At 43.0% G+C, this 25,599-nt stretch overlaps 1 protein-coding gene across 7 annotated transcripts in view; it reads left to right on the top strand.

The window, feature by feature from the left end:
- PRUNE2 (prune homolog 2 with BCH domain) overlaps positions 1 to 25,599 on the top strand; it is a 248,761-nt gene that overhangs the window by 148,729 nt on the left and 74,433 nt on the right. For all 7 annotated transcript variants that reach the window (XM_048218336.2, XM_048218334.2, XM_048218335.2 and 4 more), the window contains exons 7-8: positions 15,981 to 16,139; positions 19,044 to 25,596. In XM_048218336.2, the coding sequence (XP_048074293.1) occupies positions 15,981 to 16,139; positions 19,044 to 25,596 (6,712 nt within the window). The remainder of the gene's footprint in view (positions 1 to 15,980; positions 16,140 to 19,043; positions 25,597 to 25,599) is intronic.

Genomic DNA, 25,599 nt, shown 5'->3' with positions numbered 1-25,599 from the left:
GAAAAGTACCCATGGCTGGTACTTTATATGCTGTGTCAAATATCTGCCTTGAGATTTTTAAGCTGTTTTTTTCAGACTTTAAGAAATGCTGGCAATTTTCATTTGTTTTCATTGGACAAGATATTCAGTTAGATACTTTTAGCACCGTGATAAGAAGACACTTCAGAGGCCCCAGAAGCCATCCCAGCTATGGTCCCTGTTCATCACCTAGTTTGACACACAGGTATCAGTGGCCGCTGGAGGTCTCCTCCCTCATTCAGTCCACCTCAGAAGGAGCTATGCTCCAGAGACATCCCGGAAGCCAGAAGCAGGAAGGATGGTTGCTCTCTGAGCCTCACTAATAGACCTCTCAAGCCCCAGGAAAAACTAGACCCAGACAAACTACACAACAGAGCCGCTGCACGTTCTTAAGTGAGCTGGGCCGGCTAACCAGAGACAATGGAGAACTGGGTTGCTTGTCTTTGCAGCTGTATCAGGAATAAGGAAGCTTTAGAAGTGACCTGGTTGTAAAGGTGGGACAAATGAAAGGCAACAAAGCAAGAAACTGCAAACGTTGTGTCAAAAATCAAGCCAAAGTGTGTGTGTGTGTGTGTGTGTGTGTGTGTGTGTGTGTGTGTATTAAGGTAGGGTGGGAGGATTCTTAGCGATTCCAGACCAGCATAGAAAAAGAGAAGCTTGCAGCTTCAGGTCACTCCTTTTCCCAGAGAATGTGCCTACGTGCAGTTTTCTATGATAGAAATGCATGCATCAGGACCCCTTAGAGGACGGGAGTTTGCTGGTGCTGGAAGTGGTGGAGGCGTGTGGGTATAAAGGTTTGACTCCTTTCCTATAAGCAAAGGAGGTTTGCTCTGGTGCCTAATAAAATGTATTTGCACACCACTGTTCTCTTGCCATGTTCTCGGTTTGAAATCACTTCTTCTCTCACATTAGGATCCTGCATGGTACTTAGATAAATCCTATACTCTCGAGACTTCTCATTTTTCAACTGAAAGATGTTAAGAATAGTCAATATTGGGGCACCTGGGTGGCTCAGTTGGTTAAGTGTCTGCCTTCAGCTCAGGTCATGATTCCGGGGTCCTGGGATCAAGCCCCAGGTCTGGGCTCCTTGCTCACTGGGGAGTCTGCTTCTCCCTCTGCCCCTCTCCTCCCCCACTTGTGTTCTCTCAAAAAAAAAAAAAAAGAATAGTCAGTATTTCATTCCAGATTCACTGTTAGCATCATCCTTTTTGCTCTTCCTTTCAGGAGGGACCCCTCCTTTTTTATAGCTTCTAACAGAAGTAGTTAATATCATGGTATTCAAAGTGTGGTCCACAGACCAGCAGCACAGACATCATCTGGGATTTTGTAGAAATGCAGAATCTCAGTCCCCATCTCTGACCTACTAATTGAGAATCTTCATTTTAACAGGATTCCTGGGAGATTCGTATTAAAGTTTGAGAGGCTCTGGGTGAATATGTCTTATGACTCGAGATCCATATTTTTGAGCAGTGAGGAGGTAGGGCTATACATCTTGCCTCTGATAGTAGAAGCTCTCTTGATCTTCCCTGAACTAATGTGTTGAACTAAACACATTCTCCATCATGCTCTGTGATACGTACTGAGTGATAACCTCAGCTGAATACTTCAAACTCGCTGAAAACTCTCTAGAATCCACAGGGGTGTGCGTCCCCTTTAACTGAATTCAGTGTTTACCAAGAATCAGCTGTGGTTGTTCCCAAACCTGTTCATACCAGTTGTACTGGTTAATAGAATCACACACTTTAAATAAATTGAAATAGGAGTAGGAAAGATCATTTTTTCTAAGATAAATGCGTTAGAAAGACTCAGTGAAATGAAACATACTGTCAATGAGAATGTGCTTTCAAATTAGGGCAGTAAAGCTATAAAAAATTAGGAGGGAACGATAACAATGAAGGAGGAGTTTGTATTTGGATCATCTCATATACGTCTAAGTTTTTATTTTATTTAATGAACTGAAATTAGAAATTTAACATTATACTTTATATGTATGACTTATGCAACAAAGAGGATGGGAGGTTCCTCTGGACTCATGCTCAAATATTTTAAAAGGTCTTAACCCTAATTGAAAAAATTAAACATGAATATATAATCTTACATTTGAAATCAAATGAAATTGATCTTATTTCATTATAAAGCATTTATTTAAAAAATTTCCCTCTTTAAAACTGGACTGACCATGCGAAGGAAACTAGACCACTTCATTACACTATACACAAAAACAAATTCAAAATGGATTAAAGACATAAATACACAATCTGAAACTATAAAAATCCTAAAAGAGAACACAGGCAGTAACCTTTTTGACATCAGCCTTAGCAAATTTTTTCTAGATATATCTCCTGAGGCAAGGGATATAAAAGCAAATATAAACTAACAGAATTACATCAAAATTAAAAGCTTCCGCACAGCAAAGGAAACAATCAACAACACTAAAGGCAAACTGTGAAATGGGAGAAGATACTTGCAAATGACATATCCGATAAAGGGTTAGTGTCCAAAATATATAAAGAACTTATTAAAACTCCACACCCCCCAAAACAAATAATCCAATTAAAAGATGGGCAGAAGACATGAACAGACATTTCTCCAAAGAAGACATCCAGATACCAACGGACACATGAAAAGATGCAAACATCACTCAGCATCAGGGAAATGCAAACCAAAACTACAATGAGCTATCGTCTGATACCTGTCAGAATGGCTAAAATCAACAATGCAAGAAACAACGGGTGATGGCAAAGATGCAGAGAAAGGGGAGCCTTCATGCACTTTGGTGGGAATACAACTTGGTGCAGCCACTCTGGAAAACAGTATAGAGGTTCCTTAGAAAGCTAAAAGTAGAGCTACCCTACGATCCAGGAATTGCACTGTTTACCCCAAAATACAAAAACACTAATTCAAAAGGATACATGCACCCCTATGTTCATTGCAGCATTATTTTTTTTTAAAGATTTTATTTATTTATTCGACAGAGATAGAGACAGCCAGTGAGAGAGGGAACACAAGCAGGGGGAGTGGGAGAGGAAAAAGCAGGCTCCTAGCGGAGAAGCCTGATGTGGGGCTCGATCCCATAACGCCGGGATCACGCCCTGAGCTGAAGGCAGACGCTTAACCGCTATGCCACCCAGGCGCCCCCATTGCAGCATTATTTACAATAGCCAAGATATGGAAGCAGCCCAAGTGTCCAGCGATTGATGAATGGATAAAGAAGATGTGGTGTGTGTATACAATGGAATATTATTCAGACATAAAAAAGAAGGAAACCTTACCCTTTGCAACGACATGGTTGGAGCTGGAGAGTGTAATGCTAAGTGAGATAAGTCAGTGAGAGAAAGACAAATACCAGAGGATTTCACCCATATGTGGAATTTAAGAAACAAAACAAATGAGGGGCGCCTGGGTGGCTCAGAGAGTGAAGCATCCAACTCTTGATTTCAGCTTAGGTCATGATCTCACAATCATGAGATTGAACCCAGCATTGATTAAAAATGAATACATAATCTCAGAGGGAAGTCTGCTTGAGATTCTCTCTCTCTGCACCCCAACTCGCATTCCATATATATATATATATATATATATATATATATATATATATATATATATAGGTGGCTCCCTGGGTTATTCTAAAGTGCACCAAGGTTAAGAACCAATAGTGTAGGCATACAGGTGCAGATAATTTAGGCTCAGAAATGGATTTTGATGAATTTTTCAATGTAGCCTGTTATCAGACACGAATGCTGGCCATTCATTGAATACTCACAATGCCCCAGACATGTTGCGTTGCCCTCAATACCTACCATATTTGGGGGTTACCATAACAGAGTTAAAAGATAAGTATGCATATCATTTTCAGGCATCCCAAATATCAAGTTTGGTGTTTAAAAATGCCTTATTTACCCATAACTGACCTGGGTTAATAGAATTTTTCTAGACTAAAAAAAATCTCTGGAAAATACCCAGAGAAAAACTTTATTTTCCTGGCACAGGAAGTCGATGTTTTAGTAAAATCCTGGCTCTTTTTTTTTCTTTTTTAAAGAAAATCATCCTGCTTTTCCTTTGTTTGAGAGAATCAAAATGCTGTTTATTTTACAAGCATACTAATATAAACTCAAAGACAATTGATGGAAATTTTTAATTTTTGCCTACTTAGAAAAAGGAAACATTTGGCTGATGAGTGCATCGTATTCATGTAGATGCCCTCATCCCTGAATTTTTTTCTCCTACCTCTTAAGCCAGAAGGAATTAATGATATGTCTTGCTTCATACAGTAATGTTTCTGAAAAAGTTGGATGTGATTCGAGCTATTAAATTTGCAAGACTCTCCCACTATTATTCTCTAAAGTTGTTCTTAATTAGGGCATTTTTTGCCCCTTGGGGACAATTGACAATGTCTGGAGACATATCTGTTACAACGGGGGGAGTGAGTTTGCTACTGGCATCTCGTGGGTAGAGGCCAGGATGCTGCTAAATACCCTGAAATATACAGAAGAGCCCCCACAGCAAAGAATTTTCCAGCCATAATGTCCACAAGGCTGAATTTGAGAAACCCTGCTCTAAAGTTACTACTTTTTTATCTGTTATGAACTCAAATTTTGCCCCCAGCATTTGGCCTCCTTAACGCCCTTCTAGAAATAACTCTTGTATAAAATGATAACATATAAACACAACTGTCCCAAATATGCTTTGCCTTTCAGGCAGTGGTTGTAGATTATTTCTCACTTGTATGTAAAGCATTTTGGTGTCTCATATGTATGGGGCAAATAGCAATGGAAGTCTGACCGTTATAAGGGAGATCAGAGCATCTGAAGACATCAGGGGCCAGAAAGGGGATTCCTCACATTGACCTGAAAGAATAAAGGCTTGGCCTCTTTTTCCTGGGTTCAATAAATGGCACTATGTATTTTTAATTGATGAAGCATAACTTATATTTTATAAGCTTAACACTTTTATAGATTTGCTTTGTCACTCCTTTTTTATAATACCTCTCTTAACTGGGATCCAAACCACCATGAAATGACAGTTAACTAAATCACTTCACTCAAGTTAACTTAGCAAGCAATGTATGTCTCTCTCTGTGACTGGAGCTTGGTTGGCTGGAAAGAAAATGGGGATTGGGGAAATTATCTGGTGTGTGCGAAAGAGAGAGAGAGAGAGTCCTTTGTGCTTGATACCTAGGGTGCCCACCTGTGTGTTGCTCTTCTCAGCCTCCTCCTCTTGGAAATGACTCTTACCCATCCCTCTTGTCATGATGAGTGCCATATCTGTATTTGTGGTCTTTCCAATTTCCCTCAGTTGCTTGGTGTAGGACTAGGCACCCAACCCAAGTGGGAACAACTAGAATATCTTCTCTGGGGTTTCAAACTCAAAACCAAGAGGGAATGAACCTTGACTGAAACTGAGAGGTCTGCACTGGAGCTGCAGGGACTCATGTTTCTTAGCACATAGAAGATGCTAGTTCGTCACACGAGAGGAGAACGAAGCCAGAAGAGCATGGAGAAGCACATTGCTGGCAAACCCTGCCCTCCTCCCAACTTGCTCCCCAGTTCTTCCTCTGCTTTTTTGAGAACGCTCCCCAGATCCTTCTGACTTTCTTTCTCTTAAGTCAGTGTAAGGTTCTGTGACTTGGGACCAAGAGAGCCATGACAATACAGTGGCCTTCCCTGAAAATGAATTCCTTGAGATCCCCACACACAGACGTCCCCAAGTGAAAATAAAACCACAAACCCCAGAGTGTATCTGTTTGCAGGAGGGGGGTTCTGGTAATTAGCTTAGATTGCAACAAATGGCACTCACAGACTGTTGGCTCTGCGTGTGTGCTCTAAGATTGGTGTTTACCCTATTAGATTCCAATTTAAGAATGTCATAAAGTTTATCAGTGAGCAAATGGAAACTAGCAAGAACACATATATAAGTGGTGAGAGGCGTGTGCCTTGATCCATAGGTTTTTTTACACTTCAAAAAGAAAATTACTTTCTATTGGCTTGATAGCAAAGGGGACACAACCATACTCCTCCACTGAAACTTGGTGATGGTTGGGTATTTTTAGCAAATGAGTTGTCAGCAGAAAGGCTTCATTAGACCCATCAGGATATCTGCCCATGAAGAACGAATCCCAAACTGTACTGACAGTTTCCTTGAGCCAAAATGATGAAGCACCTCTGACAAGAGCCATATTGTGCTCCCCATGGGAGGAGTGTGAGGAACAAAAGAGACAGTCTGATCTTCATTTGGTCAGGTTAATATTGACACAGCTTAGAAAAATCAGAAGTGTGTGTAATGTACCCGTACAGCTAGTGCTCTGGAGACTTGACTGGTGGTTTCCATAAATCAGAATGGGTACCCAGAGAGGAAGGGAGGTTTCCTGCTTTCTCGAAATATTGTTCAAACTAGATGATTTATTTTTACAAAGAAAAATAAATAAAGCTGTAAGTTTTCAAGCTCATGGCTCAAAACAAGCCAATGGGGATTTTTTTTAACATCTATACACAATTATGGAAATAATTCAGTATTATTATCTGGTAGCTGGAGTGTTGCCCAGGTTCCACCATTTCAAAAATAAAGCATGACTAATGAGTGGATTTTCCATTACGCCTGGGTCCTGAGTTATTCATTCCCATATAGAAGTCCTTATAAACACACATAAATTCTAACAAAAGGGCCCTTAAGGGGGAGCAACAGTGTAGCCCTTTTCCTGCCGAGTCCTTGCATCCATCTTGTATCGAAAAGTTTTGATGATTATGGGTCTGTCCTTAAAGAAAATGTAAGTAAGGCTGAGCTCGTTAATGATCATGACTTATTTATCTTTAATGGGTTGTGAACCTCCCCACATGCAAGTATTCAATCTACTATCAACTAGTTGTGAGAGTCTGCCTAGGACATCTCTATGAAATACAGTATATAAGATCATTCTTCAGGGTCACTCTCTGTGGTTGTAACATTGGTTTCCTTTATGATGGAGACAGTAAGGATGGGGCAAGACTTCAACTTGCTTAACTTCAGGTTCATCTGAAACCAATCCACTTCATTTTAAGAAGGTCTTAATTTAAACCTGTGCTTCCGGATAAACTATTTGCCCCTCCTCCTCTCCTTCTCTCTCTCTCTCGCTCGCTCTCTCGCTTCATTAATCATATGGTTATAGGAGGTAATAACAATTTGTCCCATGACATGAAAACAGTAATTTTCAGCAAGCATGTGCTCTCTCCTTCTATTTTTGAATTCTTTGATCCAAAAGATGACCTTACTACGGTGATTGTTTAAAAGACTCTTGGTTTCTCCTCTAATACTTATGACATGCTTGACCTACACTGAAGCATCTCTCTGCAGATTGATACATTATTTTGTCTTTGATGGTTATGCTTTTATTGGAAGACTTTGCTTGAAGCGATGGTGATATTGTAGGTTCTTCTGTTAACTTTAAAAACAAAAACTGCCAGTTATTTTACCAGCAAAAATGGGTTTATTGAGGAATAACAGAGAATTGCAATCCAGGTCAAACAAGCTATGCTGGCAAACCATAGGCAAGTCAGCGGAACAACAGAGAGGAATGCTCTTTTATAGAGGACGTCGGGAGCAGGGAAGGCTGTTTGTTATAAACAAAAAGTCCATTGGGAATAAACTGCGAGTTTGAAGTATTGTGGCTTTTCATTGGCTGAGCTGTGACAGTCTCTCGTTGGCGGGTGTTGCCAGGGGAGAGGAAAGCCTTTCTTGCTCCTGCCGGGGTAGTAAAGTAGTGTTTATGTGCAAAGTCTGTCTCTTCCTATTGGGTCTACAATTGATAACAAGTGGTAAAGTGTGAGAGCTTCCCCTATTGCTCTCCTGACATCATTCTAAATGAGGTTCCCTTTGTTAGTTTGTTTGTTGTTGTTGTTTTTTTGCTTTTTTCCCCTTTAATTAATTTTCACACTTCCTATTAAGATACCCGTTCCCTACTGGTTAAAAATTACCTCTTTTGTCTCCCCAGTCATCTTCTGCAATCCTAATTCCTGGTTTCTCTGGGCTTTTGAGCAGAAGAAAAGTAATGTTGGGAGCATCCTTAGATAGAGTTTTTATATCCTGAATGTAATGAGATTCTTCCATTGTGTGTCGAATCCACCAAAGGAAGCAAAACTACATGAGGGGAACTCTGGGTAACCCATGACCATGCCAGTTCTCCTGCTTTTTATGTTTTCTGTGCACATATGCATGCCCAACTTTTTAAAATTACATATTGCTGCAAGAACGTCACAACATTCTTCTTCATAGCAGTTTCTTTGAGTTTTCAATTTTAGGCGTATACATACAGGTCATGATCAGCCTACACATATTTTAGAGAGTAGATGAAAAATTGGAAATTGGTCATAAAGCATGATAATACTGAATCATCAAAAAATGTAAGCAGCTCATTATTATTAGCATTTGTTAAAATCAAGGGTGTGGCTTGCTGGTGTATAGTAATGAGGGCGAATCGATAGTAGGTAGTCATAAATGGAGTGGCAAAAAAGTGGTTTTTGTTCCATCAAAAACAGAATTCACTAGTCATATCTCTGGCAATGAAGAATTTTCTCATTCAAGAATAACCTGGAGGTTAGAACATGGGTTCGACCCCTATTTTTCACATTAGTTCCTTTCCCTCTCAGAGCCTCCTTTTTCTCCGTGTGAAGGAGAGATGATGTTACCCACTTCATCAGGGCATCTTAAAGCTTAAATGAGATGATGCAAAGCATGTAACAGAGAACTTAATGAAGCCACAGTGCTTGATTAAATTATGATAGACAAAAAAAAAATTATGATAGGCAATTTACTCTGGGTTTAAAAGAAAATCATATCGATATACATGTGTTACAGACTCATTTATATAATGTAGCATTTTTAATTTTCACAAAATCTTTTCACAATAGAGCTCTCTCTTTAGCTATGAAAAATATTATGTACTGTCTGACTCTATTTTCAAGATATGATGTATAATATAGTTTTAATAGACCCAGTGAAGTTTTTACTACTAAAATGCCTTGGCGAGCGTATAAAAATAAGGACAATACAGCTTTTTTTTTTTTAATGACATCTGGTAAAAACATGGGAAATATCTTTGCTTACCAATTAAAGAGTGTATGGAAAACAGAATAAATGAAATCTCTTAATTTATGCATTTTGTGTTCTCATAAATCATTTTCCTGTCAAAATTATCAGGCTTTATTATTGCTGAATATTTTAAACATCATAATGGAATTTTGGTAGCATAAATCATAAAGCTTTCAATTAGAACATTTGTGTACACACCTCAGCATTTTTCTTATATCTTGATGAAAAAAAAATAGTCCTCAGTCTAGAAATAAATCCATGCAGAGTATAAATGTCAAACTATACTCTTAAATTTCAGTAACTCAGCAATCCATGCTGGTCACTGGGCTTGCAAGGTAGTTATGGATTGTCAAACTGTGTTTCTAAGACTCACTGTTCCCCCAAAATGAAGCTCTACATGTTTCTGTTTCATCTTCGGAATGATTTTTATCCTACCTGCAAAAAAAAATACCTGCTCACTTGATTTTTCTATTTCCTATAAGAAGAAAAGAATCTCAAATGTAATAAATCCTGGCATAGCTTGTCCATGACATTAGAAAAGAATTTATTTCCTTTAGTAAAAGCCTTACTCAATATATTTCATTTTTTTAAATGTTTTTTTATTGTATTATGTTAGTCACCATACAGTACATCCCTGGTTTCTGATGCAAAGTTCGATGATTCATTAGTTGCGTATAACACCCAGTGCTCCATGCAATACGTGCCCTCCTTACTACCCATCACCAGTCTATCCCATTCCCCCACCCCCCTCCCCTCTGATACGTTGTAAGAGAGACAACGGTTTCTGGATTATGTGTGTAACCCAGAATGCCAGACCTAAATAGAAAGTGTTAGCATGAGGAGTAACATCGACTGAAGGGCATGTGGCACTTGGAGGTGACAGTGGAAATGAAAGAACAGGCTCAACGCATGGTGACTTAGCAGAAGGAGAAATCACGACACAATTTTTTGATCCTTTAAAAGCTGTTATTTATGTATGGACAAACAGAAGCTCATTCACTGACTGTAACTTGGAATTAAAGATAAAGATTCCAGGGGCGCCTGGGTGGTTCAGTCGGTTAAGCGGCTGCCTTTGGCTCAGGTCATGATCCCAGGATCCTGGGATCCAGTCCTGCATCAGGCTCCCTGCTCAGGGGGGAGCCTGGTTCTTTCTTCCCCTCTCTCTGCCTCTCCCCCTGCTTGTGCTCTCTCTCTCCCTGTCAAATAAATAAAAAAATCTTAAAAAAATTAAGGTTCCATTAATGAGATAAACACTGTTTACCCATTTTTAAAAATCTTGAATCATTTTTAAATGACTTTGCTTCACATTTAACTTTGTGTAACTCCCTCTATCCCCTCACCTTTAAAAACTTTACATGCAAGTCACTTAAGTGACTTAAACATGTGTGTGACTATCACATGAAAGTTCATATATATTATAAAGGATATAAGGCAAGAAATTTTAATAAGAATAACCAGTTCCTATACCAAAATTTGTAAAAGAGCAGCATTCTATTCTTTTGTGCGACTCTTTCATAATTCGTGTAACCATTTCTCTGTTGTTGGACATTTAGGTTGTTTCTAAGTTTTAGTTATTAAAGTTAATAACCCGGTGAACAGCTTTGTCCACAAACCTTTTGTGCGCATATCTGATTATTTCTTTAGAATGTGTTTCAAACAGTGTATGAGAATGCCCCTTAGGAAATTTTTGCCAATAATAGGAAAAGAGAAGATGAAACATTTTACTATCAAAGGATTTCTTTGATTATCAGTGAGCTCAGATATTTATCGGCATTTGTATTTCAATTGTGAATGTCTCACGTTCAACTGTTTTTCTATTGCTATGTTTACTTTTTCCCATTGATTTCTAAGAACTCGATTTTGAGGACATTAGGACTTCTGCCTCCCAATTAAAAAATAAATAAAATGATAATAAATAACAATTGCATTGAAAACTTTTGAGTAGCTATAAGCAGAGAATGTCTGCTTACATTTTTAAAAGCTCTCTCTTGGTGCAGCTACAGGGAGACCAGTCAGAAGGCTGTCACCGCGGGGCGCCTGGGTGGCACAGCGGTTAGGCGTCTGCCTCCGGCTCAGGGCGTGATCCCGGCATTATGGGATCGAGCCCCACATCAGGCTCTTCCGCTATGAGCCTGCTTCTTCCTCTCCCACTCCCCCTGCTTGTGCTTCCTCTCTCGCTGGCTGTCTCTATCTCTGTCGAATAAATAAAATCTTAAAAAAAAAAAAAAAAGAAGGCTGTCACCTCAGTTCAAGCAAGAGATGATGGTGACCATGGCTAGGACAGTAATAGAGATGGAGAGAAGTGTTTGGACTTGAACTATGTTTTGGAAGTAAAGTTCATAGGATTTGCTGATGGATGAGGAATGAGAAAAGAAAAGAATCAATGATCTCTAGTTGTTTGGCTTGGGAAACGGGATGCCTCGTGGTGCCATTTAATGATATGGAAGAGCCTGAGATGGAGGTAGGGTTTGCTTTGTTTTGTTTTTGTTTTTTGAGACACTTATTAGACATTTATGTGGAAATACCATATGGATAGGCAAGGGTAGAGTTCAGGTGGATGTAGCTTGCTAGTCACTGGCAGACAGATGGTGTGAAAGCAGGCAACTGGACCACCTGGGTGGCTCAGTCGGTTAGGCATCTGCCTTTGGCTTGATCCCGGAGTCCTCAGATCGAGTCCTGTATTGGGCTCCTTGCATCGGGCTCCTTGCTCACTGGAGAGGCTGCTTCTCCCTCTGCCTGCCACTCTTCCTGCTGTGCTCTCTCTCTCTCTGACAAATAAGTAAACAAAATCTTTAACAAAGAAAGAAAGAAAGAAAAAGCAGGCAAGCAAGCCAGGCAACTGGATGAGATCCCCGAAGAGAATGTGTAGATAAAGAAGAGAAAAAAGTTTGAAAATACAGTCTGAGGAATGAACATTTAGAGATTGAAAAGGAAGAGGGACAAGCAGAGTTGGCCTAGGAGTAGCCTGGGAGCTGAGAGAAAAAACAAGGAGAGTGTGATGTCAGCAAAGTGAAGGAATGACGTGTTTCAAGAAGGAGGGAGAGGCAACCTCAGGGAGTTCTTTGGAGAAGTCACATAAAGTAAGAACAGGAAAGTGATTATTGGATATTGCCACCTGGAAGTGATGGGTACTTTTGAGAAGAGCAGTTTCAATGGAAGGATGGAAGCAGAAACCAGCCAGAGGGATAGAGGATAGGAATGTATGACCAATGTCAGAAGAATGGGTTTTTCTCTCTCTGGGAATAGCCATATTTCAATTCTCAAATATCTACAAGACATTAGTTAGATCACCTTTATTTCATGAGATGCACTACAGCTACCAGCACGTAGCATAAAGACTCAATTTTTCAGAGCAATGGAATAAGAGCTAACACAGGATTTTTGTGAGAGAATGGAATTTTCCACTGCATTTGTCTGCAAACTTTCAACCACAAATGTAATAAATCTCCTGGACACTATCACTGTCACTATCTCGGTTGTTACATGAGTTAAAGTAGAGCCGTATCATTTGTTTCCCTCTTCTTGTCAACACAATCATCAACCTCACCTTGGCTTTTGGCTGGGAAGTAATAAAGCCTTTTTCTCCCCACACTTCCGGGGTCTTCCAACTCATTCCAAAACTAGAAATCACTCGGGCAAAAGGACTCGTGACCTCTAAAAATGTTTAATAATCGAATCTTTGGACCCGTGGGTGACAAAGGACAAAGGACAAATGGCAGCACTTCCCATTCTTCCTGGTTGATGTATTGGAATAGGCTGGGTTTTGTGCCAGACAGTTAGTTCCCAGCCATAATGATTAGTAAAGTAACTTTGTAAATTCCGCGCAGCAATCTCAGGTTGGGGTCCTGCTGCTAAGGTGGAAGGCTGTATGGTGGGGGCGGGGGTGTAAGTTAAGGTAGGAGCTCTTCATTTTCTAAACCTTTGGCAAGTTGAGTGAGCTATACATACGTGTATGTATATAATTTTAACTGAAGGTGGAGGAGACATTTTGGAGACATTTGAGCAGATTAACAAATAGTATTTGTATACATGTAACTAAAACAGTAATTTATCAGGTAGAAGGCAGATGGGGGAATAAAATGCCAACCTGTATCTACAGTTGGGTTGTGTTGATGATGAACTGCTGTTTATTCAGGGCCAGCCTAGCTTGTCAGCAACATAAGAGCCGTGGTAGCACATGACTCCCCGCGTAGCTAGAAGACAATAATAAATTATCTCCTATGCAAACAGCACCGGCATAAAAGCAGAACAAACAGACTCTGCCTGCCAGATTCCTGAAGATTCTCACTCATTCCCTTGTTTGATGCTGTTTTCAACCTGGTCCTAAAGCCAGTAAGATCATCTCTGGTTTGGACAATTATAGGAGGGTCGATGGGACATAGTTGTTGACGATCGCCGTTTGGAGGTAGCCTAAATGATTCACATAAATCTTTGTTTTCTCAATACTTCATGTGGTCGTACGGATTCGGGGGCCACCCAGAAGAGAACTGGGTGTCACGCAAAGGAGCATGATCCGAAGAATCACTCGAGGTAACTAATGAAAAATACAGAATCTTGGACCCAATCCTCGACCTGATAAATGAGAGCTTCCGGCCACGTGGCTCAGAAATACACAGCTGCCCCGGGGTGATTTTTATGATGAAGGCTGCGGGAGGAACAAAATGCTGAGGGTGTGAGTTAGTAAAAGTCCCAGGAAAATGACAGCATTGAAAGAACCCAAGGGGTTACCCAAGGTAAATACATCGAAGAATAAATGCCTCCCTTTTTGAAATGGCTTTTCGATTTCCAGCGTGCATTCGAATCACCTGGGATTTTTGGAAAATGTAGTTTCTGCTTCAATAGGTCTGGGGCGTGGCCTGAGACTGCATTCCTGACTAGATGCTTGGTGTTGCCAATGCTGCTGGACTTAAGTCCGGCAAGATCCTAGAGTCGTCATTTGCACACAGAAGAATCCGAACAGATTGGAGCTCAGCCAACAGTTCCGAATAGCAAATGTTCCACAAGTATGGCTTTGAATAATGCTGAATCTACTGAATCCTAGTCTTGTGCTCAGCTACCAGGAAAACCTGCCTTCTTTTGTTCAAGTGACCTAGCTGGGAGTCCCATGATCATTGTTATTGTATGTGAAAAATCTTTTAGTAGTGTTGCATCTTCTTTCAAGTTCAAGTGTTGCAACTTCTTTCAAGTCTTGTCTGGCCTCTTAGGGGCCTCATAAACCTCGACATTCAACTCAGCAGAATTACAGAGTACATGTGTTATGGATATTTTAAGCAGCCGGTAAATGAGCCACAAATATGAACTCCACAAGTTTCAAAGAATGACCACATACAAACATAAATCTGGGCACGGAAAATGCCCGCATCTCTACGCACTGCACTCCGTGGCTCCCCGTCGTGGTTATCTGGGGAGGGTGTACGTGGCACCTCCACTTTCCATGGTATATATTTCTGTGTCACTTTAATACTTTACCACTGGTACACACAGTTCTGATGCCTTTTATATCAGAACAAAAATTGATAGAATTCTTTGTATCTCTTGAGTGCACATCGTGGTGATTTCAGCTGAGCAGTGCAGTCAACTGTCAGTGGATTGTCTATGATGATCATATATATGTGTTGTGATAGAGGGCCATGCAGCAAAGGCTGATTTTGTGTGTCTGTCTCTCCAGTTATTTAAAAACATTTTTTAAGGGGCACCTGGGTGGCTCAGTCGGTTAAACGTCTGCCTTTGGCTCAGGTCATGATCCCGGAGTCCTGGAATCATGCCCATCTTGGGCTCCTGGCTTATTAGCTGGGAGTCTGCTTCTCCCTCTCACTTTGCTCCTTCTCCTTCCTCCTGATCCTGCTCTCTTTCGCTTGCTCTCTCTCTCTCTCAAATAAATAAATAAATAAAATCTTTAAGACAAAAGCAAAAACATTTTTTGAGCAACTAGTATATGCCAGGGATTATGCTAGGGGCTAACATATGGTCTTCAGTTCCTTTCTTTAAGAAAGAGAAACAACTATGCCCACAAAGTGGTTCTCGTTGCTGTTAATAAAACTGAAAAAAGCCAGCACATATCTGAAGATGATGTGAGCCCCAGGTTTGTGGTAGCGGGCTCCTTTTCCGCAGTGACTTATTCCTTCTTAGCTACCACATAAAGCAAGAAGATCTGATATCATAGCCCTTCCATAAATCTTCCAGACTCCTGCACTGGAATAAAAAGCATACAGTTAACTCAGCTAGATTCATCCATAGGGGATTCTTCTTGGCATTAGAATAACCATTGGAAAACAATTATAAAAAAAGAACAGTAATTTCCTCCTATTTTTCTAGTGATCTGTTGTAATAATAGTCAGCAGCTATTCCTAATCCTGTGAACAATAAAAGGAAAAGTATTTTTTACAAAGTCAACTTTCGAATAAATATTTTAGGAAAAAACTGTTAAGACATTTGTTCCTTGTCTGAACTATCTTAATAATGGCCAAGACTCCTGGGGCACCTGGGTGGCTCCGTCAGTTAAGCCTCTGACTCTTGGTTTCAGTTCATGATCTCAGGGTGAGATGGAACCCCATGGGGGCTCTGCCCATAGAAGGAAGTCTGCTTGGGATTCTCTCTCTCCCTCTCCCTCTGTACCTCCTCCCCCGCTCCTCCCCACCAGCTCACACACACTCACTCTCTCTCTCTCTTAAAAAAATAAAAAATAAGGGCCAAGACTCCTTCCTTCCTTGTGTTAGGAAAACAAACAAGCAAAGGACATTTTAAGGCATAGCATGAAAGTTTGCAAACTTGTGTGTTTCTCTCGCTTGCATCTGATAATAAATAGCCATCACCATACATCATAACTCGGGACAAATTTGTGGCACAACTCCCTGAAGCGAGGCAGTCTGGCCTTAATATCAACTTGCCTGTTGTTGTTTCAGAACTGTATGTTTCACAGCAATATCAGCAGTGACTTGAAAGCATTTGCAGACAAGTTCGGTTTTGATGTCCTCATCCTCCTGGCCACCTACCTGTCGGAGGAAGAGCAGCCCAGACGTCAGATCGCTGTGTACTCCCAGAACCTCGAGCTGTGTAGTCAGGTAAGGACCTCCTTCACTGCCGCCCGTTTGCTTCCTAACCTGCTGGCTGTCCCAACACGCGGCAGGACGTGGGAATGGATGGGTGGCTCAAAGAAATGGACCCAAGAGATAAGGTCCCAAAGTGTGAGTTTTAAGAAATGTTGGGGTTACTTTACACATTGGGCCATTTTTGTATGTATGTATGTATGTATGTACGTATTTTCTATTTAAAAATTTTCAGGGCTTTACTTCAGAGTTTTAGTTTTCAGTTTTGAGGCTATATCACCCAAAAATCACCTAATTAGAATTGGCAGTGGGATAAATATTGGCCCTTTTTAAAAATTTGAGGTGTAATTGACATCTAACATTATATTAGTTTCTGGGGTACAGCATAGTGATTTGATATTTGTGCATATTGTGACGTGATCAACAGTGTAAGTCAAGTTAACATTCATCACCATGCATAGTTACAAAAAAAAAATTTATGTGATGAGGACGTTTAAGATCCACTCTCTTAGCAACTTTCAAATATATAATACAGTATTGTTAACTATAGTCGCCATGCTGTACATTACATCCCCAGGACTTATATATTTTGTAACTGGAAGCTTGTATCTTTTGATACTTCACCCCCTCCCCCAACACAAGGCCCTTTTTAAATTTTTATTTTAAAATTTATTTTGTAGTGAAGTATAGTTGACACTCAATGTTACATTAGTTTCAGGTGTAGAATATAGTGATTCAGCAACTCTGTATTTTATGCTGTGCCCACAAGCGTGGCTCCCAACCGCCCGTCATCACACAACACTCATATCATTGACTATATTCTCTGTGCTGTGCCTTTCATCCCCATGACCACAGGGGGCGTTTTAAAAGATCCCCATATTTATTTGTCTTCTAGACCAAATCCATAGAAAAAAAGAATCTATCTTTTTCACCCAAAGAAAGGCAAGTCCTCTTGGGGGTGATGTTTCGTTGAGGACTGCTACTTGGTTATACCTAAAAAAAATTTAGTCCCCATCTTAAATTTAGTCCCCAGTGTTTCATAACTGGTGATCTAATGCTTTGATCAAAATTGGCTTGTCTCCAAGTGCTATAATTCTGACTGGGTCAGAAGAGGAGTCAGCTCCTCTTGGTTGATAATTGAATTTTTTAACCCAACGTTTTGGAAATAATATAGGAAGTAGACAAAATTAATCAAAATAGGGCACTGGCTATACCGAACCAGGTGTATTTAACAACTAATATGAGAACCTACATGATTCCTTATAATACAGACAACATGAACATAGAACAGTTTCATCACCATCTTTCCTCCCTAATGGATTAGACACCTGTCTATGTGCAGGTGGCTACAGGCAAAGTCTCACGAGACTCCTTTCTCATTCTACGTCCTCACTTGCTGTCCCCCAAGAGATCCGTGTTGGCTGTATTGCATGTGACCGTAGGTACTCATGGACTCCTTTGTGCATTCTCAAGTCCAAGTGTGAAAGAAGAAAGAGCCCCTCTCTGCTCCTGCTTCAGATGTAGCCCCCCTTCTGACCCTCACACACCTATGCATTGTACCACTGGCCTATGGCTTTTTCAATGCTTTGCTCTGCACTGGGTTTCCAAGCTGAATTTTATGTCTAGTCACTGGTTTCCTAGGGACCAACTTAACATCTCTCAAGCCTCCATAGTGGTGGTGGTTTTCAAAGCGCTTTTAGTACCAAATAGGTTTAAAACTTGGTTACTCTTAAACAGACAAAAGTGGAGAAGCAGGTGAAGGGATTAGAAGCCCTGGAGCCCACTCTGCCTGCCTCTCCTCTTCCCCATGCACCGCCCCCATCACCTGAGAGACAGTTCCTCTGAATCTTGAGCAACATAAGGTCAAGACTACCCTAGAGGAAACCCTCTGTGTCCAGGTGACCACAGTTGATTAAGGGTCAGCTTCTGCAGAGTTCACAGCGTGGCTCCACCACGTGTCACCTGCGTGGCGTTGGTCAAGGTATCTGACCAACCTTGCTATGTCCCGATGTCATCATTGGCAAAACAGGGATAAAGAATCCCTGCCTTGCACAGAATTATTGTGAGAATTAAAGGAGATACCACATATAAAACCTTAGAACTATGCCTGGCATATGGAAACAATAAATGTTCGTTATTATTACTATTAAAGTGAGCTCCATAGTTATTTTCAGTGTTTTTGCTATCACTTCCACTAATCCTGTTGGGCCATTTCAAAAGTCCAGTGTGTAAAATATTCCTGACGTTACCTAAAAATCATACAGCTGAGGTCCAGTTCTGCCCTCACACTGGCTGTCAAACATCCTCTTGGCCTCTGAGGGAGCTTTGTCTGTTCTGGGTTCCATGTGGATGCTTCCGGGCGGCAGGAAGAGACAGCTGGGCCTCACGTGCTGTTGGAAATCTCCACCCCTGGTAGCTTCTCTTTCCTATTTTCTCCTTTGCTTTATGAGGCTTTCAGAGGTAAAAGCAGGTGCTGGGTGCCTCCTCCCGCCCCATTTCCCCTCATGCCCACACTCGTTCCCCCTAGTTCTTCTCAGCATCCAGCATTATCTCTGCTTTTTGCAAACTTGAGTTTCACTCCTGTTGGAAGATGATGATATATTACACCAAGGAGAGGATTTAAATAGTTTAAATCTCTTAACCTGTAACTTTCAGGAGCAAACAACGTTGAGCAGCTGAATTTTGAGTTAAAAGAAAAGCCAATTTGATGGGATTGTAGAAAGAGGCGGTGGTATTTTAAGTGGGACTTTCCACGCCTTATATTACATGTCTTACAAACAACTGGTCTTCAGTTGTTTGAGATCTTATTTGTAGACTGATGTGCACAGATTAATTTTATATTAAGAAAAATTAAGAAAGACAAATTGCAAAGAGCAGAGTGCCCGAGTGCTCACACGAACCCCTGTGCCTCCCTGACAGATTTGCTGTGAACTGGAAGAATGCCAGAACCCTTGCCTCGAGCTGGAGCCCTTTGAATGTGGCTGCGATGAGATCCTGGTGTACCAGCAGGAGAACCCTTTGGTGACCTGTGATCAGGTGGTCCTTCTGGTCAAGGAAGTCATCAACAGGAGGTGCCCAGAGATGGCCTCCAACAGCAGGACGTCCTCGACAGAAGCCGTGGCAGGCAGCGCCCCTCTGTCCCAGGGATCTTCTGGGATTATGGAGTTGTATGGTTCTGACATAGAGCCACAACCCAGCTCTGTGAATTTCATAGAAAACCCTCCAGATCTGAGCGATTCTAACCAGGCTCAGGTGGATGGGAACATAGACCTTGTCAGCCCAGATAGCGGCTTGGCCACCATTAGAAGCAGCCGTTCATCCAAGGAGAGCTCGGTTTTCCTCAGTGATGATAGTCCAGTGGGAGAAGGTGCTGGGCCTCACCACAGCCTCCTCCCAGGGTTTGACTCCTATAGTCCTATCCCTGAAGGAGCAGTCGCAGAGGAGCATGCCCGGTCTGGAGAACACAGTGAATCCTTTGATCTCTTCAACTTTGACCAAGCGCCCATGGTTTCTGGGCAGTCCCAACCATCTTCCCATTCTGCAGACTACTCTCCCGCAGACGACTTCTTCCCCAATAGTGATTCATCAGAAGGACAACCCCCCACCGAGCCTAAAGAAATCAATGGGCTAGGGATGGACGTCTCTAATTATTCATCCAGTTCACTTTTGTCAGGGGCCGGCAAAGATAACCTTGTGGAATTTGATGAGGAGTTTGGTCAGAGACAAGAAAGTCCCCAGGATCACTCTGAAAGAAATTTGAGCCTGACAGGTTTTGTGGGAGATAAATCTCCTTCCCCAGAAAGGCTAAAAAATATTGGAAAGAGAGTCCCACCAACACCTATGAATAGCTTTGTAGAAAGCTCACCATCTACCGAAGAACCAGCTGTACTCTATCCAGAAAATGCGACCCAAAAAGCAATAGACGCAGGTCACGTAGGGCCACCTCAGACCCGTGCGAGGTGCAGCAGCTGGTGGGGTGGTTTGGAAATCGACTCTAAAAATATTGCAGATCCATGGAGTTCCAGTGAACAGGAGTCTGTCTTCCAGAGCCCCGAGTCATGGAAAGATCATAAGCCAAGCGCAGCGGATAGGAGAGCCTCAGATTCTATATTTCAACCAAAGAGTCTTGAATTCCCAAAGTCAAGTCCCTGGGAGTCGGAATTTGGTCAGCCTGGCCTTGGCAGCAACACTCCTCAAGACCAAAATGAGGACAATTTGCAGTTTCAAAACATGCCCCTGGAGAAATCGAATTTGCCCAACGCTTCTCCTCAGGGCACAAATCACCTTATAGAAGACTTTGCTGCCTTGTGGCGCTCTGATGGCTCTCCCACAGCGATGCCAGAGCCGTGGGGAAATCCTACAGAAGATGGCGCCCCAGCTGCTGCGGTGTCATTCCCAGCCTGGAGCGCCTTTGGTAAAGAAGATGGCGCCAAAGCTCTGGCAAATACCTGGAATCTGCACCCAACCAGTGGTGAGACACCTTCTGTGAGGGACCCGAGTGAGTGGGCCATGGCAAAAAGCGGGTTTTCTTTTCCTTCAGAAGACAATTCACCCAGTGAGGCAAATAATGAAGAAATCTGGGGCAAGAAGAACCTCGACCCCAGGGATAACATCCTTATAACTGGAAATCCCAGCTGTGATCTGGATCACGCGTGGAATAGTTCCAAGCCGACACAGGAAGATCAGAATGGTGTAGTGGATCCAAAAATTAGGGGGAAGGTGTATGAAAAGGTCGATTCCTGGAACCTTTTTGAGGAGGGTATCAAGAAAGGAGGGTCAGACGTCCTGGCACCTTGGGAAGATTCCTTCTTATATAAATGTTCCGATTACAGCGCATCCAACATGGGGGACGATTCGGTGCCTTCCCCCTTAGATACCAACTACTCCACGTCTGACTCTTACACTTCGCCAACATTTGCTGGAGACGAAAAAGAAACAGAAAACAAGCCATTTGCTAAAGAGGGAGGCTTGGAGTCAAAAGACGCTAACTCTGCCACAGGGGAGATGGAAATACCTCCTCAGTCCCCAGAGCAGCCACCTAGAAATCGAATTAGCTCAGGTCCTGGGAACCTAGAAATGTGGGGTTCCCCTGATGCAGATAATAGTTCTCAAATAAATATGTCTTATAACTCCGATAAAGATTTACTCGAGACAGAGCCCACGGATGATAAGAACATCTCCCTGGAGGATGACATCGGGGAAAGTAGCCTGTCCAGTTACGACGACCCCAGCATGATGCAGCTCTACAATGAAACCAACCGACAGCTCACGCTTCTGCACAGCAGCACCAACTCCCGCCACGCGGTCCCCGACAGCCTCGACTTGTGGAACAGGGTGATTCTGGAGGACACGCAGTCCACTGCGACCATCTCCGATATGGATAACGATTTGGACTGGGATGACTGCAGTGCGGGTGTGGCCATCTCCAGCGAAGGCCAAGCACAAGGATACATGGCTGAAGGTACTGAACCTGAGACCCGATTTTCCGTGAGACAGCTGGAACCATGGGGTGTGGAGTATCAGGAAACAAATCAGGTAGACTGGGAACTCCCTGCCTCTTCCGAGCACAGCGAGAACCCTCCTGCCAACGAATATCACACCCTGAATGAAAAAAGTGGGCAGCTAATCGCAAATAATATTTGGAATTCCGTCATGAGAGATAATGACATGTCTTCATTAATGTTACCAGGCCCATCATATGTTACAGACTCTGAACAACACAGATCACCTCCTGAAACTCCCAACTCAGCAGAAAAAATTAAGGACGGTTATATCCCAGGGCTGCTAGAAGCTTCTGGAGGCAACGAGTCAGGAGCACTTGATCCCAATAAGCAGGACACAGGCAAAGGGACCCTGCCAAGTGATGGGGCATCCTGGGCAACCAACCTTGAGAATCCGGGGCATTTTGCACACTCAGATCATCAGAAAGGTCCTAGCTACGGACAAAGCGAAGGTGAGGAGGAAGCCCGTGGAGCTGTTGCTAGGGCGCACCCCAGTGAGGAGGACATGCTAGGTAGAGCCTCGGGGATTTCTGGAAAAGGGCAAAGTGACCAGGAATGTTCTTCCCCAGTGGCATCTCAACATCAAGAAATCTGTGACGAATCGGGCAAAATCAGCTCTCGCTCAGTCGCTTCCAGTCCTCAGACTGAGGAACCCCAGGAGGTTTTAGAGCACGAGAGGGGGCCTTACAATCCAGATCCCTGTGATGGGCACGCAGAGGTGTCCACCAACGACCCACGGGCCCAAGACACCTGGGAAAAGCACCTCATGTATCACAGAAATTCAGGTGAAACCACTGAGATTTCAGGTGGGCTGAATTTAACAAAAACTGTATCTTTACCTGAAATGGATCTTGAGAAAAATGAAGAATGTAACGTTCTGGAGCCAGAGAGAGTGAACCAAGAGCCACCCCATGAATGTCCCCAAAGCCTTGACATTTGGGATGCCTCTGTGGACGGTGACGTGCAGGTCAATTTACCAAGTTCTGAGATACCTAAGAATCTTGAATTTGAGAGTACTGAAAACAGCCCTCCAGGAGCTAATCCATCCGGAAATTATCGCAGAGATAGTATTTCTAGTGAGTATACACATTCGAGTGCATCCAGTCCTGGCCTAAACAATTCTTCAGCTGCATTGCCTTCCTGGGACCAGGGACCCAATTCAGGGCATCAGAAGCAGCATCAAGATGATTGGAGCAAAGAGAATCACCAAGAATCTGCACTAATTACTACTGACAGCCAAGTAGAAGTAATTACTGAAATGAAGGACCTGGAGAAAACCAGAATGGACAGGTTGGAAAAGAGCTTAGATCACAAGGTTCCTAAATTTTTAGAGATTTGGAACGACTCCACAGATGGCGATTCCTTTTCCTCTTTATCCAGCCCTGAAACAGGCAGATATTCAGAATATTCCGATGCCTATCAAGAGAGAAATCTAGTGGTTAGCCGTCAGGAGAAAAACGAGCATGACATTTCTAAAACCGTACAGCCAGAGGATACCAGGTTCATCGCAACGAGCTCAGGTTCTGATGATGACAGCATCGGCGATGAAGAGTCAGTGGAGAAAGAGATCCCTTTGGGCACTTGCCAAGCTGCTCAGAGTGAACCCAGGGCTTGGGACTCACTGAATGAACCTAGTAAGTCCCTGGCCACAGCGGATCCCAATGATGCATTTTCTGCCTACGGAGGCAGTTCAGAACCCACAGAGAATAAGTCAACCCCAATCTGTGACAATCAACAAAACAGCCCTGATCACTGGAATTTCTCACCACTAAAGCAGACTGAACTGCAGATCACAGTAGTGGATAAGGAGATGAGATCTCCGGAAACAGAGAAGACAGGAGATACCCTATGGCAAATCTCCCCCCAAAGTGAATCGAAGAATGAGAATTATTCTAAATCCGAAATGCTTGGCTTCTCAGCCGAGAGCACTGAGTGGTGGAACGCCTCTCTACAAGGAGGACGACCAGTTGAGAGTGCATCTGAAAGGGAATTGCCCAGCTCAAGGAGTGTGTTAGAGATGAGTTCTTCAGTGTACCAAACTGTGAGTCCCTGGGGAGTACCCGTGGAGGGTGATAGCGAACCCATGGAAACGCAATGTACCAATCCTTTCACGGAGGAACATCAGTCACCCTTCCTGGATGGCCATGAGGAGAAATCCCATGAGCAACTTTGGAACATTCAGCCAAGGCAGCCAGACCCAGAAGCTGATCAGCTTAGCCAGCTGGTAATATTGGACCAAATTAAAGAAAAGGATTCCAGGGAGCAAAGCTTCATGTCTTCTGCCGGTCAGGAACTGACTTCAGAAACTCCTACCCAGGAGCAGCAGGGTCAGAACACAGTGCTGTCCATCTGGGATCAGCCAGCCCCAACATTTACTCACACAGATGAAGATGGACGTGTGATATCTAATGTTTCGACTGTTGAGTGTCAAGAAACAAATTGGTGGGAAGAAGGAAAATCATATCCTGGTGAAATAACGAACTCAAGCATTGCCTCAGAAGATTTCCCCGCTGTCAGTTCTTCCAGCCAGTTGATAAAGAAGTCAGGCTCTGAATGGGATGTCTCTACCCCTAGTGAGGGCCCCCAAGGCACATTTGTCCCAGATATTTTACATGGCAACTTCCAAGAGGGTGGGCAACTGGCCTCAGCTTCGCCTGATTTGTGGATGGATGCTAAGCAGCCCTTCAGTTTGAAAGCAGATGGTGAGAATCCAGATATACTGACTCACTGTGACCATGACAGCAATTCTCAGGCTTCCAACAGCCCTGATATATGTCATGATTACGAGGCAAAGCAAGAGACTGAGCAGCACATCAGGGCTGGAGTGGGACCTGAAGTGGAAGCTGGTGACTTATATCTCACTGAGCCCAAGATGGATGAAGAACCCAGTCCGGAGCCTGGGCAGGAAGTTGTCCCATACAATTCAGAACTGTCTTCTCAAGACGTGATTCCACTGCCTCCCATCAGTGATCAGGGGAACACAAGTGGCTCATCTCAGCCTGCCTCTCACAAAGCTTCCCCTGAACCGTCTGAAATCAACGGTGGAAATAATGCAGGTTTCGAAGCATCTGAGAAAGGAGCTGCCCCAGACGCAGCACCACCCCTGCAGCGTGCGGACAGAACAATCCCAATGATCGAAAACGTGGGAATCGGTGTTTTCGGAACTCTCCAAGAGCCAACCATGGACAGCAACAGCTCGCTGATGTCAGAGGGCTTTTCTCCCGAAAGTCAGACAGATGCGGGAGCCTGGCTGGACCATGGGCAGCCTCTTGCTACTGAGAATTCTGCCACTGGTCCTGACGCCTTGCTAGCCTCAGACACTTGTCTGGATGTAAGCGAGGCTGCCTTTGACCACAGTCTCAGCGATGCCTCAGGTCTTAACACATCCACGGGAACGATCGATGACATGAGTAAATTGACATTATCAGAGGGCAATCCCGAAACGCCAGTTGATGGGGATGCAGGGAAGCAAGACATCTGTTCATCTGAAGCCTCTTGGGGTGATTTCGAATATGATGTCATGGGCCAAAATATCGATGAAGATTTAACGAAAGAACCTGAACATTTTCTCTATGGTGGTGACCCTCCCTTGGAAGAAGATGCTCTGAAGCGATCGCTGGCACCCTACACGCCTCCCTTTGATTTGTCCCATCTCACAGAACCTCCTCTCGGCGTCAAAACAACGGGGGAGGCTGGGTCTCCAGAGAATGAATCTCTAGGGAGCGAAGCAGCCGAAATACTGCTTTCTGCCCTTCCTGATCAAAGAAGCAGGGAAAAGCATGAAGAAACCCAAAACAGCCAGCCGGGACAGCTGGTTGTGCTACATATTCGTGAAGACCCCGAGTCTGAGTCTGTGTCTTTGCGGGAGGGAGCTGACTCCAACCTTGAGTTGTCTCCATCAAACGTTGACTGGGAAGTAGAAACAGATAACTCAGATTCACCAGCAGGTGGAGACGTAGGACCACCAGATGGTA

This window comes from Ursus arctos, unplaced genomic scaffold, assembly GCF_023065955.2.
Source record: "Ursus arctos isolate Adak ecotype North America unplaced genomic scaffold, UrsArc2.0 scaffold_33, whole genome shotgun sequence".
Taxonomy (NCBI): domain Eukaryota; kingdom Metazoa; phylum Chordata; class Mammalia; order Carnivora; family Ursidae; genus Ursus; species Ursus arctos.
This window is presented reverse-complemented; position numbering and strand designations above follow the sequence as displayed.